General features: G+C 43.9%; 1 protein-coding gene across 2 annotated transcripts in view; it reads right to left on the bottom strand.

Annotated features, from left to right (window-relative positions):
* The window catches only part of LOC138951708 (uncharacterized), a 50,753-nt gene that overhangs the window by 582 nt on the left and 25,171 nt on the right, over positions 1–25,000 (bottom strand). For both annotated transcript variants that reach the window (XM_070323271.1, XM_070323270.1), the window contains 14 exons: positions 17,290–17,441; positions 16,252–16,393; positions 14,361–14,573; positions 12,431–12,637; positions 11,958–12,188; positions 11,160–11,570; positions 10,032–10,247; positions 9,011–9,211; positions 7,039–7,309; positions 6,223–6,416; positions 5,526–5,861; positions 4,775–5,074; positions 4,239–4,395; positions 1–3,418 (listed from right to left, as the gene is read on the bottom strand). The exon at positions 1–3,418 is cut by the window's left edge and continues 582 nt beyond it. In XM_070323271.1, coding sequence (XP_070179372.1) covers positions 3,301–3,418; positions 4,239–4,395; positions 4,775–5,074; positions 5,526–5,861; positions 6,223–6,416; positions 7,039–7,309; positions 9,011–9,211; positions 10,032–10,247; positions 11,160–11,570; positions 11,958–12,188; positions 12,431–12,637; positions 14,361–14,573; positions 16,252–16,393; positions 17,290–17,441 — 3,149 coding nt within the window. In that variant the 3' untranslated portion in view covers positions 1–3,300. The remainder of the gene's footprint in view (positions 3,419–4,238; positions 4,396–4,774; positions 5,075–5,525; positions 5,862–6,222; positions 6,417–7,038; positions 7,310–9,010; positions 9,212–10,031; positions 10,248–11,159; positions 11,571–11,957; positions 12,189–12,430; positions 12,638–14,360; positions 14,574–16,251; positions 16,394–17,289; positions 17,442–25,000) is intronic.

The following is a 25,000-nucleotide window of genomic DNA, read 5'->3' as shown; positions in this document are numbered from 1 at the left end:
TCCTATGCCTACTACAGAGATGATATTATTCGACCTGTTATCAATGGAACAAGCCTCATTTGAAGTGATTTGTTGTTGTTATTCCTATGCCTACTACAGAGATGATATTATTCGACCTGTTATCAATGGAACAAGTCTCATTTGAAGTGATTTGTTGTTGTTATTCCTATGCCTACTACAGAGATGATATTATTCGACCTGTTATCAATGGAACAAGCCTCATTTGAAGTGATTTGCTGTTGTTATTCCTATGCCTACTACAGAGATGATATTATTCGACCTGTTATCAATGTAACAAGCCTCATTTGAAGTGATTTGTTGTTGCTATTCCTATGCCTACTACAGAGATGATATTATTCGACCTGTTATCAATGGAACAAGCCTCATTTGAAGTGATTTGTTGTTGTTATTCCTATGCCTACTACAGAGATGATATTATTCGACCTGTTATCAATGGAACAAGCCTCATTTGAAGTGATTTGTTGTTGTTATTCCTATGCCTACTACAGAGATGATATTATTCGACCTGTTATCAATGTAACAAGAATAAAAATAGGAAGTAAAATAGCTTTACACTGATTTTAAGTGTGATCAATCTAATCTCAGTTCAGGCTGAATAATATGTTATGTAACACTTTTTGAAAGAAAGCGAGTTAGCTTTTTATGATTTAAACTGTAAAACTCTCCTACTCTCCGTCCGCATTGCGATTTCAAAACATCAGAAAAGAAAACCCAGCAAATAATCTTATTAACATGGTCCACTACGAAATCGAACACACAGAGCATGAAACAGCCAAGCGGTTAATTGAACAAGTATCGAGAATGACTAATTTTCTTTGCTCGACAAAAGACAAGGAACGGAACACAAGGGACGCGAGGTGTATTTCCAAATAATAACAACAACACGTAATATGGCATCAATCACTTTGAAGGGTTGATTTTGAAGGGATTGAGCTTTTTGAATTCAACGTAAAACAATTCTAATAACATATTTGTGAAAAATCAATCCGTTAATCGGAAATTGTGCCCGTTGTAGTTTATGTACATCAAGAAAAACAACAATAAAATGTGTATAACAACGATCTTTACAACATGTGTTTCTGACTGCGAACGTGTGTTATTACTGTTAATGTGTGAGTGTGTGTGTGTGTGTGTGTGTGTGTGTGTGTGTGTGTGTGTGTGTGTGTGTTAGTGTTAGTGTGCAGGTGTGTGTGTGTGTGTGTGTTAGTGTTAGTGTGCAGGTGTGTGTGTGTGTGTGTGTCTGTGTGTGTGTGTGTGAGTGTGTGTGTTAGTGTTAGTGTGCAGGTGTGTGTGTGTGTGTGTGTGTGTGTGTGTTAGTGTTAGTGTGCAGGTGTGTGTGTGTCTGTGTGTCTGTGTGTGTGTGTGTGTGTGTGTGTGAGTGTGTGTGTGTGCTGCATGCACATATCGGAAACGTAAAGTGCATATAAATTTACAAAACGTCCCTCTTAAAGGCACAAGCAAAAAACAAATGGTGGCAACACATTTTCAGTAATTGCGATAAAATATAAAATATATCTAGTTACAAGACAGCACCGTTACACTCCTACTCTCAGTCCCCATTACGATTTCAAATAATTGTAAACAACATCAATAACACCGAGAAAAACAAACCAATCGATATTTACATCTAAACCAGAAAGTACATAAATTGTTTGCACTTTGAAACACCGCAAATCCGTTCTCATTTACATTCCACAAGAACAGAAGATTGCTTGATAAAAAAAACCCACTGTGCCTTCACATTCACTGCAGCATTTCTTCTCAAGATTAAAGGTTTGACATTTTTGTTTAAAGAAAAGCCATATTTTGAACGCACAGTCAAAAAAAGCGAATACGATCATCCTTCGTGATTATAGGAACACTTTCACATTGAACTCTGGAATTTTACAACAATCAATGCGTTTCAAGAAGTTGTCGAAATGAAAAATACAGATGTTAAAATAAATCCCCGATCTTCTTCCAGACAGGGGGCCCTGAAACAGGATATATACACCTTTTGTTAAAGCTGAAAGGAACTGTTGCATAACCACAACGTTGTCAACCATACGATCATTTTTTTCAATTTATAGAATAAACGAAAACGTCTGCATCAAAGCATGTATGTTGACCTTTGCTTATTTACAAGCGACGATGCAGACAGCCTACAAATCGGAATTTTTTCTCTCACCGTGGTTGCATTGTCTTTTCAGTTAAAAAGACCTAGCCGTGGAAACACAACTTTGCAAAAACGGTTCTTCACAAAAAAGCCATGTTTTCAAAAGCGAGATAGCTCCTTGTAAAATCACACAAATGTTTTAATTTTTGCCTTTCGGAAACGCTTCGGGATTTAATTAAATTCCACGTCCCCGGTGAATTGACAACCTTGAAACTTCGTAGTATATTTTTGCTCGAGTCAGTTGGGAATCTTGCAGACAAGAGAGTTTCCCAAAAACACAACAACAAAACTAGAGAAAAAAACCTGTTTTCAAATGAGAGTTTTACCAAGTATACCTTGTCACAAAACTGATAGAAATCACCATCAGCAACAACACAACAATACTAGACGGTGCACGACTCTGCGAACAAATGAACACCTTTGGAGTTGAAACGATGGCCAAGGCTAAGGCTTTATAGTCCAAGTCCATGAAATAACAGGGCTGTTTTTAAGACACTACGCAACGGTTCTCCCGAGTCGTTTGCTCTCATACTCCCGAATCTTCGGCTCTTATCAAGTCAAGAAGAATCCTGCGTGACGAATCGGATCATTCAAACACAAACAGCTCTTGGAGTTCTTCAGAGTTTTGTGACCTTGTTTTGTTCATCACGAATGACTGGCTATTGCGACGATTCATGCTGCACTTTCTTCGTTGCAGACATGAGTCTTGATGAGCCCACAATCTTGGGCTTGACTATTATAGCAGCCATCGGGTTCCAATGTCACTGCAGGGACGCAGAGTTTCACAAGTCTTCGATCTTTGTTTTCGCGGCACTCCTCAAAGTCGTCAAAACCAAGGTTATCATGGAGATAAGATTCGCACTGCACCACCACATCATCACAGCCCTGCGTCTTACGGCACTCCATAAGACCACCGTTGTCGTCCTCGACAGCGTCCGAGTGTTTGACGAGGGCTACCTGACTGTCATGGCGAGTCAGACGCCCCGCGAGGTTGTCGGACCTCACCAAGTTTTTCAAGTGAATAAGCTCCACGCTCTCCGCCGGGTAGTTGTTGAAAGCGCGGCCCGTCCAGGACTCCAGCTTCCTGCCGCAGCCACACAGCTGCAGCGAAAAGACGGAACACTTCAAGCTTGCAGTCTGCAGTCGCCGGCACCTGTCGTGTCGGTCGCAGCACTTCCGCTCCCTTCGAGGTCCTGCGGCCGCGCCGATTCGTTTTTTGCCCGGGTGGAACACAGCGAGGTTCTGTGTGCAAAAAGCAGAAGCTATGATTTCAAGACGAGGAGCTGAGAGGAGAGGAGAGGCAGAGCAGAGGAGAGGCAGAGCAGAGGAGAGGAGAGGAGAGGAGAGGAGAGGAGAGAAGAGGAGAGGAGAGGAGAGCAGAGGAGAGCAGAGGAGAGCAGAGGAGATGAGATGAGATAATAGCTGATCAAATGAAATGAAATGAAATCAAAACAAAACAAAACAAAACAAAACAAAACAAATGGCTTTAGAAAAGAAGGCAGTATGGACTTGGGAGAGCCGCACAAGATACAAATAGCTACGGTGGACCCACCCTTTTTAAACCCCAAACTTAGACTTTAAAGATATTGCTTTTTCAAATGATCTGTTCATAAACTCTGTAGATTTACCCCAATGTTGAGATTCCCTCCCTTGTTACGAGACATGCTTTGCTGTACGGAATAAGCAACCCCATAGAAAAAAGGTGCGGAGAAACGTAGGGCAAAGTCTGGACATCAAAGGCAAACAAATAATGACACGAACATTTCATCCAAACACAGAGAGACCACTAACGTTCCAACATTGGCATCTTGCACGCGATTCACGTTTCGTCGACGATTTTGAGTTCATTATTTGTATCATAAGTGTGTGTAAAAGACCAATGGGTTGACGTCCTGTACATTCAACGTTTTGTTTTGCCAATAATACAACGTTCCAATGACCTACCAGTCTTGTTTGTTGACATGAGCATTTGCTTCTTCTTCTAAGTCGTAATTGTGCACGTTAAAGCAAAGTGAGATGCAGCTTACGCTGACCCCAAACCAAAAGAAAATTGTATGCTTACATGTTGACTCCATACGCTTTATTTTCAAAAGCAGTATCCATAGACGACTTTCTGCGCATGCGCCTCCAGGCGATAAAGGCAACCACAAGCAGAACAGACAGCGAAACAAGGACAGCGCATGTCGCAATCAGTGGAACCACAAGCTCGTCTGATGAATCTGAAGAAGGAACCATTGAGTGAAATGAATAAGCCGCGAAAGCCTTGTTTAATACGATTATTAGAAGAAAAAAGTTCAACAAATACGACGAAAATCATTTAATTTAATAATTTATACGTATAGTACGCTCAGGCATTTGAAACAACAGCAGCTGCAAAGAAAGATGTGTAGGGGAAGACACTGCGTTCGCAACAATCGGCTTTTTAAGAAAATAATTCATGAAAAATTCTCACTCTGAACAGTAAGCAGCCATGCTGGTGAGTTTAGGTATGTGACCAAGCGGATGGATGGCATTATCTCATGTTAAAGCCTGGCCACATCTGAAATGGTGACCCCAATCGTTTACACGAGAGGGACTGTGCTGAACAGTGGAACTCACCTTCAGCCATGGTGACAAAATGCAGAGGACGCGTCGTTATCGTCGAGCCGTCCACCAGAATGATAACGAACTTCGTGACGTAAGCTGTTGCTGACGTCAGTCCAACTAGGTTGACGTCAGACTGACGCGGGTCGACGTCACAAGAAGAAACGTTACCCGTGTCCCGGCTTTTTCGGTATGTGATCAAGATCTTGGTGATGGCGTCTGCAACGTCACCGGGGAGTGTGGCCCAGGTGATGGTGACGGAGGTCAGACCCAGAGACACTTGCAGAGGCTCCATCGTTAGTGAGCGACTCAACACTGCAGTAAAGAAAAGAAACACATCTCTTGAAGGAAGCACACTTAGATACGTTTACAACTCTGAGAACTGCATGCATGGACGAAGATCAATGAACTGTATTTTCGAACCCGGTAGACTGCTTATATTCCATAATCAATAATAAAAAAAAAATCTTGTTCTGAACCAAAGGTCAAGAACAACTCAGGAATGTACATGCATATGACTTTTCGTACGAACAATAACCAGAGTATGTTAATGGTTCACTCAACAACTAACTTAAAAAGAGAGCATGAGAAACAAACACCAAACTCTAACCTCGTCTTTTTCGTCCTAGAAATGTTCTCATTCACCGTGTGAATATGTCTTTTTTTCTGTAATGCGATCAAATCAAGCTAGAAGCTCGGGCTATATCTTGCGTAGAAGACACATTTATCGTTTGAAAGAATTTTCATGAATAGAAAAAATACTTACCCTCATTGTTTTTGGTTGTGAACATAACCATAGACAGCGGCATGTGTGGTTGTGACGCCCACTTGGTCAAGGCCACCAAACGAGCCTTGTATGGACGTGACGCACGAAGATACGTCACTGTATGACGCGTAGTGTTCGGATCCAACGTCACCGTCTGGTTCCAAACCTCTGACGTCGTTTCGCGGTACTGGATGAAGAAGCCGATGACGTAGGTGCGCGAGTTTGGAGAGAGACTTGACCAGGCGAAGGTGGCGGAATCGTAAGAGCTGTTGACCAGCGCCATAGACACGTTGTACCGCTGCCCTGAGGTGGACGGAGAGAAGAGATTTTCGGGAACTGCAACATCATACAAGGTTGGACCAAGGATTAACATGGTTTTAAGATGCAACTGACAGTGGGATGTCTTGTACTGGCTCAGGGACATTGTAAAGCCTCATATTAATTGGTCAAAGGCGACTTTGAGAAATCTACTTGACAAAGCCTGCTGGACGAAGCATTGGCACTGATTTTCTGTAACAAAACCTACGCGCTCAACTAAGGGAAGCCTTCAGGGAATACTCTTAAGACATGAAACAGGCTAGACGTTTTGGGGAGAAAACAGTGTGTTCCGATGCATATATTGATATCAACAAATGTACATTTCTAATCAAGTACTCCGTCTAACAATTCCGTCAGTCTAAATTTGTCATCAACTCACCGCATGCATCGTTTTTATAGATGAAACCAGCGTCACACACGAGGCTGACGCCAAAGGACTGAAATTGTCCCGATGACGTCAGATTCCTGCCGTCGTCGAGTAGCACCCAGACGTCATGTTTGGAAAACATTGTGGACAAAGCGCTTTCTGTAGCATTTAGAGAAGTCCGTATCTTTGCCAGTGTGTTGGATTCACTGAAGATGAAGAAATAAAATGTGAATTATAGATTTCGTATTTGCATAGAATTACACTTCATGATATTGTCTAAACAGGAGGTGAACTATACAAGTATTGCTACTTATTTTCGAGATTCCTTACTCTGGGCTATAATGTAACAGTATGAACTAAATAAATGTCAATGTGTGTGTACATTCAGTGTGTTCATGTTATCCACAGTTTATGTAATCATGACCGGCACGGTTGGCCTAGTGGTAAGGCGTCCGCCCCGTGATCGGGAGGTCGTGGGTTCGAACCCCGGCCGGGTCATACCTAAGACTTTAAAATTGGCAATCTAGTGGCTGCTCCGCCTGGCGTCTGGCATTATGGGGTTAGTGCTAGGACTGGTTGGTCCGGTGTCAGAATAATGTGACTGGGTGAGACATGAAGCCTGTGCTGCGACTTCTGTCTTGTGTGTGGCGCACGTTAAATGTCAAAGCAGCACCGCCCTGATATGGCCCTTCGTGGTCGGCTGGGCGTTAAGCAAACAAAAAAACCAAAAAACAAAAATGCAATCATGTCAGAATAGTACATGAGTAGAATGATATTTGCAAAGGCAAACACGCATACAAAAAAGGGAAATAAGTGCTTTTGGCTCACGTAATGTTAGCAGTGATGATCGCAATCACGTAAATTTCTGTCGTCTGCCGTCGTCGTCGTCGAGAAATGTCGAGCAGTGGACACGTTACCACCACGTCCATGACCCAGCACGTGACGAAGAAAGGGGATTCTCTGTCTGCACATGGCAGATGACCCGACAACCTACTTGTGAAGGCTTTCTTCATCGATGACTTGAACGTCTCCTGATTTGAACAGGAACCTCGGTACCCGACTTGAGTCGCCAGGGATACCTCCACTGGTGACTTGGATTCTGTCAAAACACAAAACGGAACACCAGTAACTAAGTGATAAGAACAGAGGCTGTGGAGTACACACCAGTAACTAAGTGAAAAGAACAGAGGCTGTCGAGTACACACCATTAAGCAATTTACAAATGGAAAATATTCACAATTTGAAAATGTTACCGACGCTAACAGATTGGACCGGTTTTGTATTATGAGTTATTTCTAATATGCTGACTGTTAGCAAATGATAACAGACATGTCGAGAAAAAAGATATCAAGCATTTACTTTGTCTTGTTCATTTTTAGCTTGATAAACAAAAAGGGTCCCTGCCTGAACGTTATAACATTTAGAGGGTCACCTAGAATCCGTCCTGATTGGTCAAAAAGCCATATGGGGCACTGAATTGGTAATAAAACGTGATAACCTCAGGAGAGTAAAAAAACAAGAAATTCCTCCGAGGTAGGAAAAACACCCCCGTCAGAAGTCAGAAGTCAGAAGTCAGAAGCCAAAAAAATAATCAGAAGAGTCACCATGAAGTCAAATCAAACGTTAGGAGTCAGAAGTCAGAAGTCAGAAGTCAGAAGTCAGAAGTCAGAAATCAGAAGTCAGAAGTCAGAAGTCAGAAATCAGAAGTCAGAAGTCAGACGTCAGAAGTCAGAAGTCAGAAGTCAGAAGTCAGACGTCAGAAGTCAGACGTCAGAAGTCAGACGTCAGAAGTCAGAAGTCAGAAGTCAGAAGTCAGAATGTTTATTCGCGTAAACACAGGGTCCATTGCGAAAGGGTACGTCGAGGTAGGAAAAACACCCCCGTTGGTCAAAGGGAAATAACCATTCTCACTGCCACCAACTGAGAAGGTTATTTCCCTTTGACCATTAATATGTCACTCTTAATCTTAATCCACCAATAACTCCCTAACCGTGTGTTTGACTGGTCCCAATTTTTGTAAGGACCGTCTCAGGAATGTATAGAACCTGTTCACCAAGTTTGGTGATGATCGGTCCGTTCATTCTTGAGATCTATATGCGAACACAAACAAACAAACAAACAAACAAACACATCGAGTGAAACCTATACCGGGGGTGTAAAAAGCATTCGCAGGTAAAATTAATAATGTAGTCTCGAGATAAAAACAAACATTTAAAAAACAAAATGAAAAACCAAAAAACCCTTTGTTTTTACATACAAATAACTGAAAAGGATACAGTCATCCAATGCAGAAAGAATATAATTAATAAATCCCAAAAATAGCAGAACCACCTATAATATAAGATGCATTCCTTTGTTCAGCGGCATAAGTCCAGTGAGTGGGATAGAAGATTCCAAACCAGGCTGCGCCCATGAAACCATATGAGTAATACCGCACACAAATTCAGAAGAATAGACTTATTCTGGAAATAACTCGGCTAGGTTTGTTCGTGATGTGAAAGAGTGAACACTCTGGAAACAATATTCGGCACGCTTTTCCTCGTGACAGTACAGGCCAGTAACTCGCGAGGGAACACGTGTGGAACGTTTGCCTCATTTTTTTCTGCGTTCGTGGGCTGAAACTCCCTCGTACACTCGTGTTTTTGCACGAGTGGAATTTTATGTGTATGACCGTTTTTACCCCGCCATTAAGGCAGCCATACGCCGCTTTCGGAGGAGTATGCCTCATTAAAAGCAAGAGTATTCACTCTATCACATCCCTTACAAACACGACAGAGTAGCTTTCAGAGAAGTATATTACCTTGCGGACACATCCAGACAGGACAACAGGTTCCGGTGACGTTTGCCAGCACGCACTTTGTACGTGGAGGAGGTGCTGCAGGCAGGCATACAGGGGTGCAGGTGATATCACCATCGGTACACTTGCACCTACGATCACATGAACCTTCGTACACTTGCTCGCCATTCTTCAGGAAGATTTCTTCATAGGCGCAGCCATTTTCTGCAAAGGGGAAATGTACAATGGATTTATTATAGACACAAAACAGCGAGAGAGAAAAATGTAGGAGACGAAACGAGAGATCAGTCATAGATGAATATTGTATTTTCACTGTTAGGACAGTAACTGGGACAGGCCTACAGCCCATCTGACCTGAGGCTGGCAAAGAATGTGTATGTCGTGCTGAATTCACGGAATTGCTGAATTCGCGGAATCGGCAACATCTTTGCCCATTTCGCGTAATCGGCAAAACGCTGCCCGTTACGTGAAATAGGCAGCGTTTTGCCGTTTTGTATATCAACGATATGACAATGTCATAAACAGCACCACAACATCTATATTTTGGCACATGTATTACTGTATATATTTTGTAAATGAATGTATGTTTGATTCAATTCAAACATTGTTGCTGGGTAGCGTAACTGCGCCCCGACGTATCTCAGAATCATCGGCCGGGAATGAGTTGAATCCACATTGAAAATAGCCTCGGCTCACCTAACGTGGGATATAAGACCATTCCCCCACTTTGCCACCGACTTGAAACAAACACCAATAGCTTGACAGCTTCACATGCAGAGTGGGAATATTTTCATGAATTAGTTATTCCTCAGATTGCGAATAGTGTCAGTTATAAAAAAATAATTCATCAAAAAGTCTCCCTAGCTACTCTGCACAGAAAGCAGCCATGATTTTGACTGTTGGTATGTATCCAAATGGAGGGATTGCCTTATCCCATATAGAAGCCTGGTCAGATCTGAGACGGCGAGCCAATCGAATCGCTTACACGGGAGGGACTGAGTCTTTTATGACAAAGAACACTTGCCTTCAGGGAAACATTTCCAGGTTTTACAGCAGGAGTGTTGAGAGGAGACCAGTTGGGGTCGCGGACACGTGGGAGAGGGCGCCATGATGACGCTTTCCTCTGCGCATGCGCTCTCGCAGCTCACGTGACCACTTCTGCACGTGCAAACTTCACGGCAGGTTTCTGAGACAATCGCTCCCTCTTGATAAGTCTTGCTGTCCACTTGGCAGGTTAGCTCTGAAAAATGGAAGTGATGCTTATTGCAAATGGTATTGAGGGCAGGTAGACTACATTTATCTAAAATCAACAACGTTCTTGAATGCAGTCTTGTCTATGATACAAACCTATTTCATTTATATGGGATTTTTCTACTGTTTTCTCACGCTCCAATAATGTTTGTAGAGGTAATTCTCAAGTCAGGCAGATGGTAACTTCTTGATAAGCAACGACGTGCTTGAACGAAATTTTGAACAAGCCTATTTTCTTTTATTTCTCCGCGGTCTTTATACTGTTTTCTCTTTTTCTCCAGGTCTCAACGCCTTCCCACCAATATTATTTTAAAGACTACTTATAAAAGCTTCTATGCTGTTTTCAAAATAGCTCTTAACAATCTGAATCAGTATAACCTCCTGAGCACAACCCGTTTCATACACATAACCACGTCCACAATAGATCCAGACTTAGCTCAATTCCTAAATCCCTATCCTGATCTACCACACACACGGACTGGGTGGGGACAGTTCAGTTCAGTTCAAGTTTTTTTATTGGTCCATAACCCATGGGGGCATTTTGAACAATAAATACAATCAATACAATCATGATATATGCTAATATAATAAATAAAATAAAAAATAAAAAATAAATAAAAAAAGTTATGAAAAGCTGTTACAAATTCTATTAATAAAGTCCAAAATATTCTTTAGCAATTTCTTTTTCTTAGTAGCAAACAACTTTTTGAATTTAAGTGCATTAGGTTTTTTCCAATAGTAAGGTGGACTGGAGCTGGGTTGTGCTCTCCTGCCTGTCTCTTTTCTTCTACTGCTATACTATTGTATGAGTAGACAAAAGGGGAGCTCACCCCCGTCCCACCCCACAACCCCCTCACCCACACCCACTTGCATGTGCCTGTGAACAGACACGCTTTGTTACCTTCTCCCATGGTTTTTGCCACGATGTTGCTGAGCAGAGTGACGTTGCTCGGCGTGGCTTCAGTGACACCCATGTCGCTCTTCATCACCGGCTGGACCCTCACGTAGTACGTCGTGTTGGGGTTCAGATCCCCCAGCGTGATGTACACCCGGTCGTCCACCCGTATCGCCGCGTCGTTGTGCAGCAGATCCGACGGCGATGACGCGTTGTCGTCGGCGTCGACGGTCGACGGCGTGTAGGTTCTGCTGGTCCAGGAGCTTGCGTCACCGCCCCGATCTGACGTCATCACCTCGTAGCGGTCTTGCGTCACGGAGGCCTCCTGTGACGTGGTGTGGTCGACGTCAAAGCTGATGGTCAGAGAGCTTGGGCTGAAGGAGATGGCCATCAGGCGACTCATCAGCGTCTGAGGATCTGTAACAGAGAACGGAATGTGTCCAGTGACTGATGTCAGTCGCAACGTGTCTCCAGTACAACAACCATTCGTAGCCGATGACATCGGCTGTTCAATACGGATTTAGCAAACGTGAAAGTTATGATTCTGCCAGAAAGACAAACTATACCCTTTGCAACGTTTTATTCCTACAACTCAGGAAACATAAAACACTTCAGGAGATTTCAAATAGAGCAAAGATTCATCTCACTGTTTTGTAAATCAAAGGCTGATCCAGTCATTATAACCAGAAGAGCAAGCGTATAATAATATTCTTGTAAGTATTCCATTAGTTGTGCTCCTTTTGATGATATCACTGCTTCTCGGCATTGTAGGCTAAATAACTGAATTAACTCTTGTTTACTGACCCATGTTCTCTTCCCGACAGACAACAGTGTCGCAACATCCGTCACGTTGCACGTGCGGGAACGGGCAAAGGATGCTGGGTTCCGGAAGTTGAATGGCCGGACAGGAAGCGAAAGAACAGTTGACGCTGTTGCCATGGACACACATACAGAGGGAACAGTCTGTGGTGAAAGTGTCGCCCAGGCGGTAGACGGTGCCATTGTACTCGCACTCTTCTTCGCCCTCCACTGGATCTGTAAAAAGTAATAAATTAAGATGCGAATGGTAGACACTATCTCTCTTTCTCTCTCACAAACGCACCGACGCACCCAAGCAAACACACATACACGCACTTACAGATACTCGCACGCATGCTCCCACGTACCTACACACTGACACAGACACACACACAGACAGACACAATAACACACACTTCTTGTTTTGAGATTTGTTTTGGTTTTCTTTTTAATATCTTTTCTTATGTACATATTCTCACCAGTGGGTTCGCAGACGATGACCTCACAGCAGCTGTTCTCCTCAGTACGTCGCACGGGGTTAACACAGTCTTCTGGCGTCAGCGGCTCCTCGCACGTCGCGTGACAGCTCACGTGACCACCCTCACACGTGCAACTCGTGCACAGCTCGGTGTCTGTCCAGTAGGCTCCATCGGCATAGGGGGAATCTTTGTACTGACAACCTTCTCCTGCACATGGACAACGACACCCGTGTACAACTTAGAAATTGTATAGTTTGTGTCACGTAAAATAAGTTTTTGCTTCAATTCGTTCCATATTTGCTTGTTTTATGTTATGCGTTTTGAATAATGTTTATGTTCAAACCCTATTTAGAAATCAAAATATATAACCCGGAAGGCGACACAACCGGATGACATGGCGACAGCCGATGTTGAGTTCCGGGTCCATAGACTACGAGACTGTAAAAGTCTTTGAAACAACCGGGTAAACAACTAGTGTTTCTTAAAGCCAGAAGATACAGCCTGGGACACCATACGCAATGAGGCGTCCTTCGATTCGAAACATTATAGACCAAGAGTTTTTCACTGGAATTGCAAAAAAAAGTTTTCATCGAGTGTTATAGTTAAAGGCACAGTAAGCCTCCCGTAAACCATCACAGATACTGTCAGGCTTTTACACACAGTACAAACACCCTTTCATTTAAACACTCACCGAACGGGAACATCCTAGGTGCCCTACGTAAAGAGCGAGCAATTTTTAAAGATTTAATTTTGCGGATTGTCTCTCAGACAATCGGACCGTGGTGCGTTTTGGCGCTAGACCTAACTTTTAAAATCTAAATAATAAATTGACAGCTTCAGTGTTACACAAACATTCTTAAATCATAAAAGAATTCTTTTTTTCATCAAGACAAGATCAGTACAATTCGAAGTTTTGAGAGTTTGAAAAAAGAAAAGCCCGGAAGCAGGGTCACGCAAGGTCCCCTTGCTGACATGCAAGCATATTCTTATGTTTCAACACATACCTGTGTCTCTGTATAGTATGATCTATGTTCAGGATATAATGAACCATTTTTTCTCTCATAGCCATTGTTTATTTAAATTAAAAAAATTCCAATTTTTAAGGATAGCTTTTGTTAGAACGGGCCATCAATAAGTGTTCATTTTTATAAGGATCATACCTTGATTTATGTTCAGCGGGTCATTACGCTTGTTTCAACACATACCCGTGCCTCTGTACAGAACATTTGAAGTTCAGGTTATTACATACAACTTTTCTGTTTCTGTAAGAAGGGGTTATTATTACGTGTTCATTATGATGTGATAGGGTGGAGTGGAAGGGGGAAAATAGGCCAGGAAGCATAAATGAGACGCCAAGACAGAGGTTGCGATAACGTGACTTTTAATTAACGTACACCAGAAAGCAGACACCAGAAAGCAGTGTAGTTCCTTCCTCAATATACAGCCGCACACAACTCGTCGGAACTTGAATTACGATCCCGGTCGAAAGTCACTTCGCTGATATAAACCCAGCTCTAAAACGTTTGTTCAACTGAACACACACACACAGTCTCTCTAAACAATCCTCGAATCACTCCTTCGCCAAAATACAGTTATAATGGCCCAAACTACACTACTTGCATTGATTATTACAGAACCACAAACATCGTTCAACTCCAACCAAAACATCACAACCCAAGATACGCACACTGACACGTCTTCACACTTCGAAATCACACCGGGTACGCTATCATTCTGACTCACGCGCGCACCCGTTCAAACAATCAACCAATAAGAAACCAGCCTCCATACACACCTACAATTCGCTACAACACACAATAATCCTGGCGGGAGACACAACTTGGGTCAGGGGAAGATAATAGACAGGGAGTAAAAGAGAGGGACAACAGTACATGAAATCGCCACACGGCTACAATGATAATGATCATACCTTGCTCATCAGGACAGTACTCGGTGGCGTCACACGAGCACTCATCTGCATAGTGGAGAGAGCATCCCTCTCGCACTTCAGGCAGCTGTGACTCGGCGCACAGAGGCGTGCAGTTCATTTGTCCCGTTGCCAGGCACGTGCAGCGGTCCTCGCAGTTCTCCGTCACCTGACCCACTTCAAACTGCTCGCCGTTGTGACTGCAGTGGGACACAGCTGAAAACGATGGCAGAACATTGTATTCAAGAATCTATAATACTTTTTTTTTTAAACTATAAAGCTAAAGTTTATTGAACGTTTCAATATAGACAAAAACTAAACATAACAAAAACTTTCATCTATCGGTCTTGAAAGTGCAAAAATCAAGATACACAACAGACCCAAATCGAGCTACTGGGCGTGTTCAAACGGAGAATATTAAGAGAATATTAAGAGAATATTAAACGTAGATGCTTTGCAGTCCGAAAAAGATAAACAAATAAATGAAGTCATCATTGATGCTTTCCGTTGATTGTGGTGTTCCAAAGATCTGATCGATTATGAACGTTGTGAGACATTAACGCAGGAGACCCTGTTTATATGCAATTTGACTAGTGTACGTGTCAAACTCGACTCCTTCTTGACGCAAACATCCCCGCAAAATGTCCACTTAATTTCGAGGACAATGCAATGGGCAATCATTAGCTAAGAAAGTTTTCCGTATCCAAATTTTGTGAAGTTTCACGAGCTCTTTGAAAGCGCCAATGAAACATCAGCGCTTAACATTAATTTGTAATTAACATTACCATTGAGGTACTATTTTAGAGCCTTTCGGTTTTTTTTCTTCTAAAACCAGTTATCCTTTCAGTTGTTTTCTTCTAAAACCAGTTGTTTCTGCGTCACATTCACATACAGTGCATTGATGTGCAAAGTAATGTTGGGCTCTATTGCATGTTCATGTACACATAACTAAGATAACCACAAGTCGATATAAAAAAAACAAGAAAGATAAGTTATTGGAACGTTTGTTATTGACACAAATACGTTACAATCACAAATATATCAACACAACGGTCTTTTAAGTGCACAGACAAACAATTAGTAACGGTAACGTATCTGGATGATTGTTTCTTCCGCCTACCACGAAGCCGCAAGCGAATGAATTGAATTGAAATGAATGAATTGCAGGCGGAAGAAAATATCATCCAGATTAGTTTTTGTTACCAATTGTTTGTCTGTGCACTTAAAAGACCGTTGGGTCGATATATTTGTGACTAGAATGAATACCCGCTTCGCCGGGTACCCGGCGAAAGTTGAGCCGAATGATACCCGGCTTCGCCGGGAACAAGTAGAGCCGAATACCCGGCTTCGCCGGGAAGAAGTAGAGGAATACCCGGCTTCGCCGGGATGAAAGCGTTGTGGACAGTGACCTTCTAAAAATAGTAACGGGAATATCCGGCTTCGCCGGGATGAAAGCGTTGTGGACAGTGACCTTCTAAAAATAGTAACGGGAATATGGATTGACGCCACACGAAGGAAGGGAGATAAACGCAAAACACTAGAGAAGATAAGGAAGAGTTAGTGGGAATGGATCTGGGAAGATGAACCGAAAAACCAAAATCGGTTCAGCGCTGCGCGCTGAGAGCACGTGTTGAAAATTCTCATCGACCAGGTTGTGTCCGGGGTCTACCTGAATATGCCCACCAAATTTGAAGCAGATCCATCGAAAACTTTGGCCGTGCATCGCGAACACACACACACACAGACACAAGCCGTATATATATATAGATTGTTACGTATTTGTGTCAATAACAAACGTTCCAATAACTTATCTTTCTTGTTTGTTTTTATTCTGAATTTTGAAACGTTGGCAGTCTCTTTGTTTTTAAATTGATTCACAAGTCGATAGACTTACATTGAGTGGTCAGCCAGATGACCTCAGAAACGTTGCCCAGCACGGGTGTAGGATTATATGGGTCTGCCCACACCGCGACTCGCATGAAGTACAGCGTACCTGGTTTCAGTTTCGTCACCGTGTAGGTGGGCCTTGTTCCGATCTGAAGTCAAACACAACGATCCTTGATCAGGAGATGAATTTACACTTGTAGATTGAACACTGGTACAAAATATTGAGAGTTACACAAATATGACATACTAATTTGCAAAATGCTACCATATGTGCTACATTTTCTGGTAGAACTATGTACTATGTCACACCGTGATCTAAACGGGTTTCAGAAACCGTGTTCAAAAGTGGAACAATACAGTTTAGAGTGTTATTATCTTTAAAGAAGCCCATGTCTAAATTCACAGGTAACCACAAGTGAATCATCTTATCTTACTTGTAGAGGATCCACTTGTGTAGGTACCAATTTTACAAGTGAGTTAAGGCGGTCCTTATTTCAGCCCGAAGTCGACTTCGCGAAGTCTTGTTACCGAAAACTCAGTGCTAAAGGTCCGTGCGGCAAGCTTCGCGAAGTCTTGTTACCGAAAACTTAGTGCTAAAGGTCCGTGCGGCAAGCTGCGCGAAGTCTTGTTACCGAAAACTTAGTGCTAAAGGTCCGTGCGGCAAGCTTCGCGAAGTCTTGTTACCGAAAACTTAGTGCTAAAGGTCCGTGCGGCAAGCTTCGCGAAGTCTTGTTACCGAAAACTTAGTGCTAAAGGTCCGTGCGGCAAGCTGCGCGAAGTCTTGTTACCGAAAACTTAGTGCTAAAGGTCCGTGCGGCAAGCTTCGCGAAGTCTTGTTACCGAAAACTTAGTGCTAAAGGTCCGTGCGGCAAGCTTCGCGAAGTCTTGTTACCGAAAACTTAGTGCTAAAGGTCCGTGCGGCAAGCTTCGCGAAGTCTTGTTACCGAAAACTTAGTGCTAAAGGTCCGTGCGGCAAGCTGCGCGAAGTATACTTCGCGCAGTTGACTTCGCCCAAGGGTGCAGACTGACAAGTGTAACAACTTACATCCAGAATCTCCCATGAAGACTGATTTGCAGAGTAGGAGTCTTTGCGGTAGAGGAGCACGTACTCGTGCAGATAGTCCGCTGCCTTGAAGTCCTCCCATTGCAGAGTCACGTTCTCTGCGTGGATAGCAGTGGCCCGCAAACCGTATCGCCCTGAAAAATAGCCCCACAAAATGTAAACTAAAGTTTGCAAACACAAAAAGAAAGATAACATAAAATGAAATAAATAACAGGCAGCACTTCGCTCTTATGAATGTTTTGTTTTGTCAAAAATTAATCGTTCCATTAACTAACTATTCTTTTTGTATAAAGGTTGCACATTTTTCTGTTTTGCAAAAAAAAAAATTCATACGCTTGTTATTTTATTCCAACTTGCTATGCTAGCAAAGACACATGTTTGGTTATTGTGCATAATTGTTGGATGGAAGATGTTTTTGTTTCACAAGGGTCACCTGACAATCTCTTGAATGAGGGTACCCCCGAAGTCCCGGAATACTTCAGGGCTACATGTATCAGTTATACACAAGGACACATCGGCTTCCCCGAAACGATGCCTAACAACATGAGAATGGAAAACAAAATTCGAAGGAAACAAAATCTGTAATGTTTTGCAGTACGTTTTGCTGTGAAAAGGGAAGGACGATACGCAGCAAATCAGATCACAGAAAAGCCAGGAGTGTATTTTTGTTTGAAAAGTACTTAAAACTGAAACTAAATAAAGAAGCTACATGTAGTTAGAAAAATTACACCTGTCGCAATGCGTTCTATTTTTTCCTGATAATATTCGTGTCAGCGTGTGATATTTAATGTGGGAGACGAAGAGATGGGGCTGAAGAGGAGACCAGACGTTGGACTATTTTCTCGAGGTGGCCCCGCAAGGCTGCCTTTTGTCAGTGTGTATTCCCAGCTAAGAGTGAATGTTTGATTCCGACATGTCACTAAATGAAGACCAGTGTCTAACAAAAGCTGACAAGTTTAGCCGGCGCCACCTGTGCTATCGGACACACTTTAGCTCACCACAAACGTGCGTGGTACTGAGAGAAGCGCGAATCAGGTGAACCTTTCGGATGGCTGGTAGAGGGGGGAACGGGTAGTTTGTCTACCCCTTCAAGCTACCCGGGCCCTCGCTACCCTCCTCTAACAGGAGCCAAGCAGACACGGGATTAAAGGACGCTTATTGTTTCCGTAGCCTTCAACCCACTTCAGGCTACTTCAGGCTACTTTGGATATTTGAATTAGGTCATGGGGCTAGGAGGGTTTCCTGAACGCTGTATTATTCATAGTCTGTTTGGGTTAATATGTGAACTTGGGGCAATTCAAACTTGAACGCTTTATTTAGAGTCTTTTTATGGGCAAATGCGTGTATTAAAATGACTGAAACTTTAATGTTCTAACCTGTTCTCAAAGGCGCAATGAACACACACACACACACACACACACACACACACAAACACACACACACACACACGCACGCACGCACACAAACACACACACACACACACTACAATACAAAATTCTTACAAGTAGGGGCTGAACAAAGCAAGGGGTGGGGAGTTGGTTAAAAGTGAAGACAGTGCAAATGCCTTTAACTTGAAAATCTATGCGTAATCAGTTTGGAACTTCAGCGTCTTTGCATGGCTGAGTCATACATTTTTGCCAGCCTGTGCAGAATTTCACAAACTACAACTATGGACGAGGCCACTACCGCAAAGCAGACCCCCTTTTTACCCGAAGTCCACCTTTTTCAACCTGTTCCTGCAAAGCGATTGTCTCCCCTCTTGGAAAGGGAGGCAAACACAAGACGGCGCTTACAACGTTACCGACACGTAACTGTGTTTGTACTTCCGGCGTGCGTTGGAGAGCTGCTGTCAGCTCGTCAGCCACGGTGTGCGGCCTCGGTCCGTTGTTTGTCTGGACTCAACACACACTGACTGCGCTCGTGACCAGCAGACACACACACTATGAATGGTGCCCTGACCACAGACTCAGTCCACACATTTTGTCCCCATACCATTCCTGTTTTCCTGCATTAAGATCAGTCGCCGTGAAAACAAGAATGGCCTTTCTTTTGGACAGCGTGAAAAAGGGGGAGGCCCACAGAAGAGAAGCCCCAACATAAGGCTACTTCTCTAACCCCAATTTCTACGTGTCCCAAGATAAATCAATTGGTTCAAAGACGACGGAAAACTATTTCTGTTTTCCTGCATTAAGATCGCAGTGAAAACAAGAATGGCCTTTCTTTTTGACAGCGTGACTGAAAAAGGGTGTGGCCCAAACGACGAGAAGGTCTCTATACCATCCGTTTTCTTGCATTAAGATCGTCGTGAAAACAAGAATGGTCAGCGTGAAAAAGGCTTTGGACCAAAGACGAGAAGTTCCGCATACCATTCCTGTTTTTCTGCATTAAGATCGCCGTGAAAACAAGAATGGCCTTTCCTTGGAACAGCGTTAAAAAGTGTGTGGCCCAATAGACGAGAAGGTCCTATACCATATTCGTTTTTCTGCATTAAGATCGTCATGAAAACAAGAATGGCCTTTCTTTTAGACAGCGTGAAAAAAGGGGCTGGCCCAATAAACGAGAAGGTCTCTATACTATATCAGTTTTCCTGCATCAAGATCGTCGTGAAAACAAGAATGGCCTGTCTTTTGGACAGCGGGATGGCCCAATGGCCGAGAAGCCCCAATATGAGGCCACCTCTCTTACCCCAACATCCACCTGTCCCAAGATAGACCAATTGGTTCCAAGTGGACGGAAAGCTCGAAAAGTCAGTCAGTCAACCCCGACCTCCTGACTTCTTGGCTTTGCTGACTTACTCATTTCTTCTGACGCTATGTCTTTCTAGTTTCTTGCTTCAAACATCCTTGCTTCTTTGCCTTTGTCAGTACTCCATGTTTTCTTTGTTTCGCCAATTCAGTATTTTCTGTTGACGCTATACTTTTATGTCTTACAATCGAAAGACCAAATCCCTGTGGGATTCTTTAAATATTTGATGCGTGCTATAATGAGTTTTCCACTATTTGCTTGTTGAAAATAGGAACTCGTCGAACTGTAATAAGCCCATAGGCCTTCAAAACCAACAGATGTATTCGGTTTGTGCAACAACAAAATAACATGCGTCGGATATCCTGAAGGAAGACCAAGGCCAAGACAAGATAAGAAGGTCATCCCTGTCCCAGTTACGTGTCTGGGAGTCAGACCATTAATTTTGTCTCTTGTCTGCCCCTCTCTCTTCTTCCTGTGTGCATGTGTGGACGTGGGTGGATTGGCAAGCTGGTTTACCTGCTTCGCACGGTCTTGAATTCATGCTAGTTTGCATTTTTCTTGATGCGCAGGTAATTAAAGTTCTCAAGTTGCCGCTGGGGAATCTTGACTTCGATGCAGGCCCGTGGTTTACGTGGTTTACGTGCGTGCATAACGACCAGAAGGATACATGTATCGGCTTTGGATGCATGTATCGGTGACATGGAATTCGACAAAAGCCCGTAGCGAAGTCTCAATGGCTTCATTGTGAAGCTGCTGTTAGCATGTTCGGTGATCAGGCTTTAATGTAAATCGTGAGTGCTTTCAGCAGAATATATGTTAAAACCTCGTCTCCGAGACCAACCTTTTATTAAGCTTAGCGCGGGGGCCAGGCGGAAATACGAGCCGTGTTAATAAATCCCCCCGGTATTGGGAACAATCATGGCGGTCTTATACCTTATCGCCCCTGTGGAGCAGTTGTGAAAATGATGATCGTCAATCTTATCGCCTCTACGGGGTACTTTCTTCGCGCAGTCTTTGCAAATGACGTGGACTACTTCGTTCTCCTCGAACGCCCCAAAAGCGTGAAAGGATCAACATTGCATCCGTGCAGTTGGTGTCAGGAGGACCGCCAGAGAACGACGACTCGGATTACAGGCTGCAGGGAAATCATGTTAACGATCCATAGTCTGGGCTTTCCGCTAATCCATCTCCCATCTGTTTTGTTGGAAGACATATGGAACTAAAAGGCCAATTCATCAGTACCTGCATTTTGAGTTTGGGAGAAGGGGACGGTAGTGATGGTGTTGGGGGGGGGGGGGGGGGGGGTAAATGATTGACCGAGGGTGTGCGTGAGGAGGGGGGGGGGTAAACTTGTGGAAGAGTAAAGTTATACCTGAATGCCTGTATTTTGAGTCTGGGAGAAAGATGTGGTGAGGGGAGGGGGGAGGGGGTAAACTTGTGAAAGAGTAAAGTTATACCTGAATGCCTGTATTTTGAGTCTGGGAGAAAGATGTGGTGAGGGGAGGGGGGGGGGGTTAAACTTGTGGAAGAGTAAAGTTATACCTGAATGCCTGTATTTTGAGTCTGGGAGGAAGATGTGGTGAGGGGAGGGGGGAGGGGGTAAACTTGTGGAAGAGTAAAGTTATACCTGAATGCCTGTATTTTGAGTCTGGGAGGAAGATGTGGTGAGGGGAGGGGAAAGGGGGTAAACTTGTGGAAGAGTAAAGTTATACCTGAATGCCTGTATTTTGAGTCTGGGAGAAAGATGTGGTGAGCTCGAGGGGAGGGGGGGGGTAAACTTGTGGAGGAGTAAAGTTATACCTGAATGCCTGTATTTTGAGTCTGGGAGAAAGATGTGGTGAGCTCGAGGGGAGGGGGGGGGTAAACTTGTGGAAGAGTAAAGTTATACCTGAATGCCTGTATTTTGAGTCTGGGAGAAAGATGTAGTGAGGGGAGGGGGGGGGTAAACTTGTGGAAGAGTAAAGTTATACCTGAATGCCTGTATTTTGAGTCTGGGAGAAAGATGTGGTGAGGGGAGGGGGGGAGGGGGTAAACTTGTGGAAGAGTAAAGTTATACCTGAATGCCTGTATTTTGAGTCTGGGAGAAAGATGTGGTGAGGGGAAGGGGGGGGGGTAAACTTGTGGAAGAGTAAAGTTATACCTGAATGCCTGTATTTTGAGTCTGGGAGAAAGATGTGGTGAGGGGAGGGGGGGGGGGGGTAAACTTGTGGAAGAGTAAAGTTATACCTGAATGCCTGTATTTTGAGTCTGGGAGAAAGATGTGGTGAGGGGAGGGGGGGGGGGTAAACTTGTGGAAGAGTAAAGTTATACCTGAATGCCTGTATTTTGAGTCTGGGAGAAAGATGTGGTGAGGGGAGGGGGGGAGGGGGTAAACTTGTGGAGGAGTAAAGTTATACCTGAATGCCTGTATTTTGAGTCTGGGAGAAAGATGTGGTGAGCTCGAGGGGAGGGGGGGGGTAAACTTGTGGAAGAGTAAAGTTATACCTGAATGCCTGTATTTTGAGTCTGGGAGAAAGATGTGGTGAGGGGAGGGGGGGGGGTAAACTTGTGGAAGAGTAAAGTTATACCTGAATGCCTGTATTTTGAGTCTGGGAGAAAGATGTGGTGAGGGGAGGGGGGGGTTAAACTTGTGGAAGAGTAAAGTTATACCTGAATGCCTGTATTTTGAGTCTGGGAGGAAGATGTGGTGAGGGGAGGGGGGAGGGGGTAAACTTGTGGAAGAGTAAAGTTATACCTGAATGCCTGTATTTTGAGTCTGGGAGGAAGATGTGGTGAGGGGAGGGGGGAGGGGGTAAACTTGTGGAAGAGTAAAGTTATACCTGAATGCCTGTATTTTGAGTCTGGGAGGAAGATGTGGTGAGGGGAGGGGGGAGGGGGTAAACTTGTGGAGGAGTAAAGTTATACCTGAATGCCTGTATTTTGAGTCTGGGAGAAAGATGTGGTGAGCTCGAGGGGAGGGGGGGGGGTAAACTTGTGGAAGAGTAAAGTTATACCTGAATGCCTGTATTTTGAGTCTGGGAGAAAGATGTGGTGAGGGGAGGGGGGGGGGGGGGGGTAAACTTGTGGAAGAGTAAAGTTATACCTGAATGCCTGTATTTTGAGTCTGGGAGGAAGATGTGGTGAGGGGAGGGGGGGGGGTAAACTTGTGGAAGAGTAAAGTTATACCTGAATGCCTGTATTTTGAGTCTGGGAGAAAGATGTGGTGAGGGGAGGGGGGAGGTAAACTTGTGGAAGAGTAAAGTTATACCTGAATGCCTGTATTTTGAGTCTGGGAGAAAGATGTGGTGAGGGGAGGGGGGGGGGTAAACTTGTGGAAGAGTAAAGTTATACCTGAATGCCTGTATTTTGAGTCTGGGAGAAAGATGTGGTGAGGGGAGGGGGGGAGGGGGTAAACTTGTGGAAGAGTAAAGTTATACCTGAATGCCTGTATTTTGAGTCTGGGAGAAAGATGTGGTGAGGGGAGGGGGGGAGGGGGTAAACTTGTGGAAGAGTAAAGTTATACCTGAATGCCTGTATTTTGAGTCTGGGAGAAAGATGTGGTGAAGGGGGGGGGGGGTGAGTGAATAGCCGAGGCTGTACGTGAGGAGGGGGAGGAGGACACTTATGGAAGAAAAAAAACTACCTGTGTGCCAGTAAATTGAGTCGGGAAGGAGGGTGTGTGTGTGAATGGGGGGGGGGGGGGGATGGGGTGGTGAATGAATGACCGAGGATGGGGGTGAGGGGGGTGGCTTTTGGATCAGGTGAGTCAACCTGATTACCAGGTCCTGTGTGTCGAAACTGGTACAAGGTGCGCCGGAAGGATGGGGAGGAGGGAGGGGGTGTGGTGGTGGGGGTAGGCTAAGGTAGAAGGGGTAAAATGAGATGGAGATGAAAGGAAGTTGAAGGGGGGTGATTGAGTTTCCACTGTCTGTTCCAATCACCGTAACGACGGGATCGTGTTTTTTTGTAATCGAGTTCCATTGCTCAGGGTCTTTGAGAATTTGACGCCTCATCAATTGTCCACATCAATTAACGACTGGTCTGATTTATAGTTCCATGGAGCAGACACTGGCCTGCTGGATTGTTAGGAGATCATTGTGTGTGTGTGTGTGTGTGTGTGTGTGTGTGTGTGTGTGTGTGTGCTCGACAGAGAGAGAGAGAGAGAGAGAGAGAGAGAGAGAGAGAGAGAGAGAGAGAGAGAGAGAGAGAGAGAGAGAGAGAGAGAGGGGCATAAATGGTGACAGACAGACAGAGAGAAACTGAGAGAGAGAGAGAGAGAGAGACAGACTATCCTGACAGACAGACAAAAAGACAGACAAAGAACCAGAGAGAGACAGAAACAGAGAGACAGAGACAGAGAGGCAGACATACAGAGAGCTGAAAGAGATTAATCAATTTTGACCCAGAGTCAACGGTACCTGGCACAAGGAATCAATGCTATCGCCGCCGGAGCTTCGTGCTCTTTTGTGATTTACGCTCATGCTTATGTAATACCACATTAATCATTGCTTTCACAAAGCCACAGAAAACATGACATAAATACATCTTAAGACTACGCAATTAGGATGCATTGTTTGTTTGTTTGTTTGTTTGCTTAACGCCCATATCAGGGCGGATTAGAATGCATGCTTGACTGAACACGTTGATGATTTTGTCGGTACCCCTTCAATCTGTGCGACCGGGCTCTTTGCTGCAAACGCATTCATGAAGAATGAACACTCCTTTGTGGATAGAAGATTAAAGGGATAAAAGGGGTTAGCTTCGTATGGAAACTTGTCAATGGAAAAGACGATTCTCCATTGTCGTTTCATCTTCCGCAATAAATTACATGGTGGGTTGCTGAATACACCGGCTTCAGTGAGGTTTTATTTTACAACACACTCACTCCATTTTTGTTGTAGAAAATGGGAAGACATTTGAGCTCAGTTACCCTGAGTGATGGTTTTCTTCTTTGTCAGGTGTCATGCAA

Source organism: Littorina saxatilis, linkage group LG17 (genome assembly GCF_037325665.1).
Source record: "Littorina saxatilis isolate snail1 linkage group LG17, US_GU_Lsax_2.0, whole genome shotgun sequence".
Taxonomy (NCBI): domain Eukaryota; kingdom Metazoa; phylum Mollusca; class Gastropoda; order Littorinimorpha; family Littorinidae; genus Littorina; species Littorina saxatilis.
The sequence above is the reverse complement of the archived record's forward strand: the minus strand, read 5'-3'. Positions and strand labels throughout refer to the sequence as shown.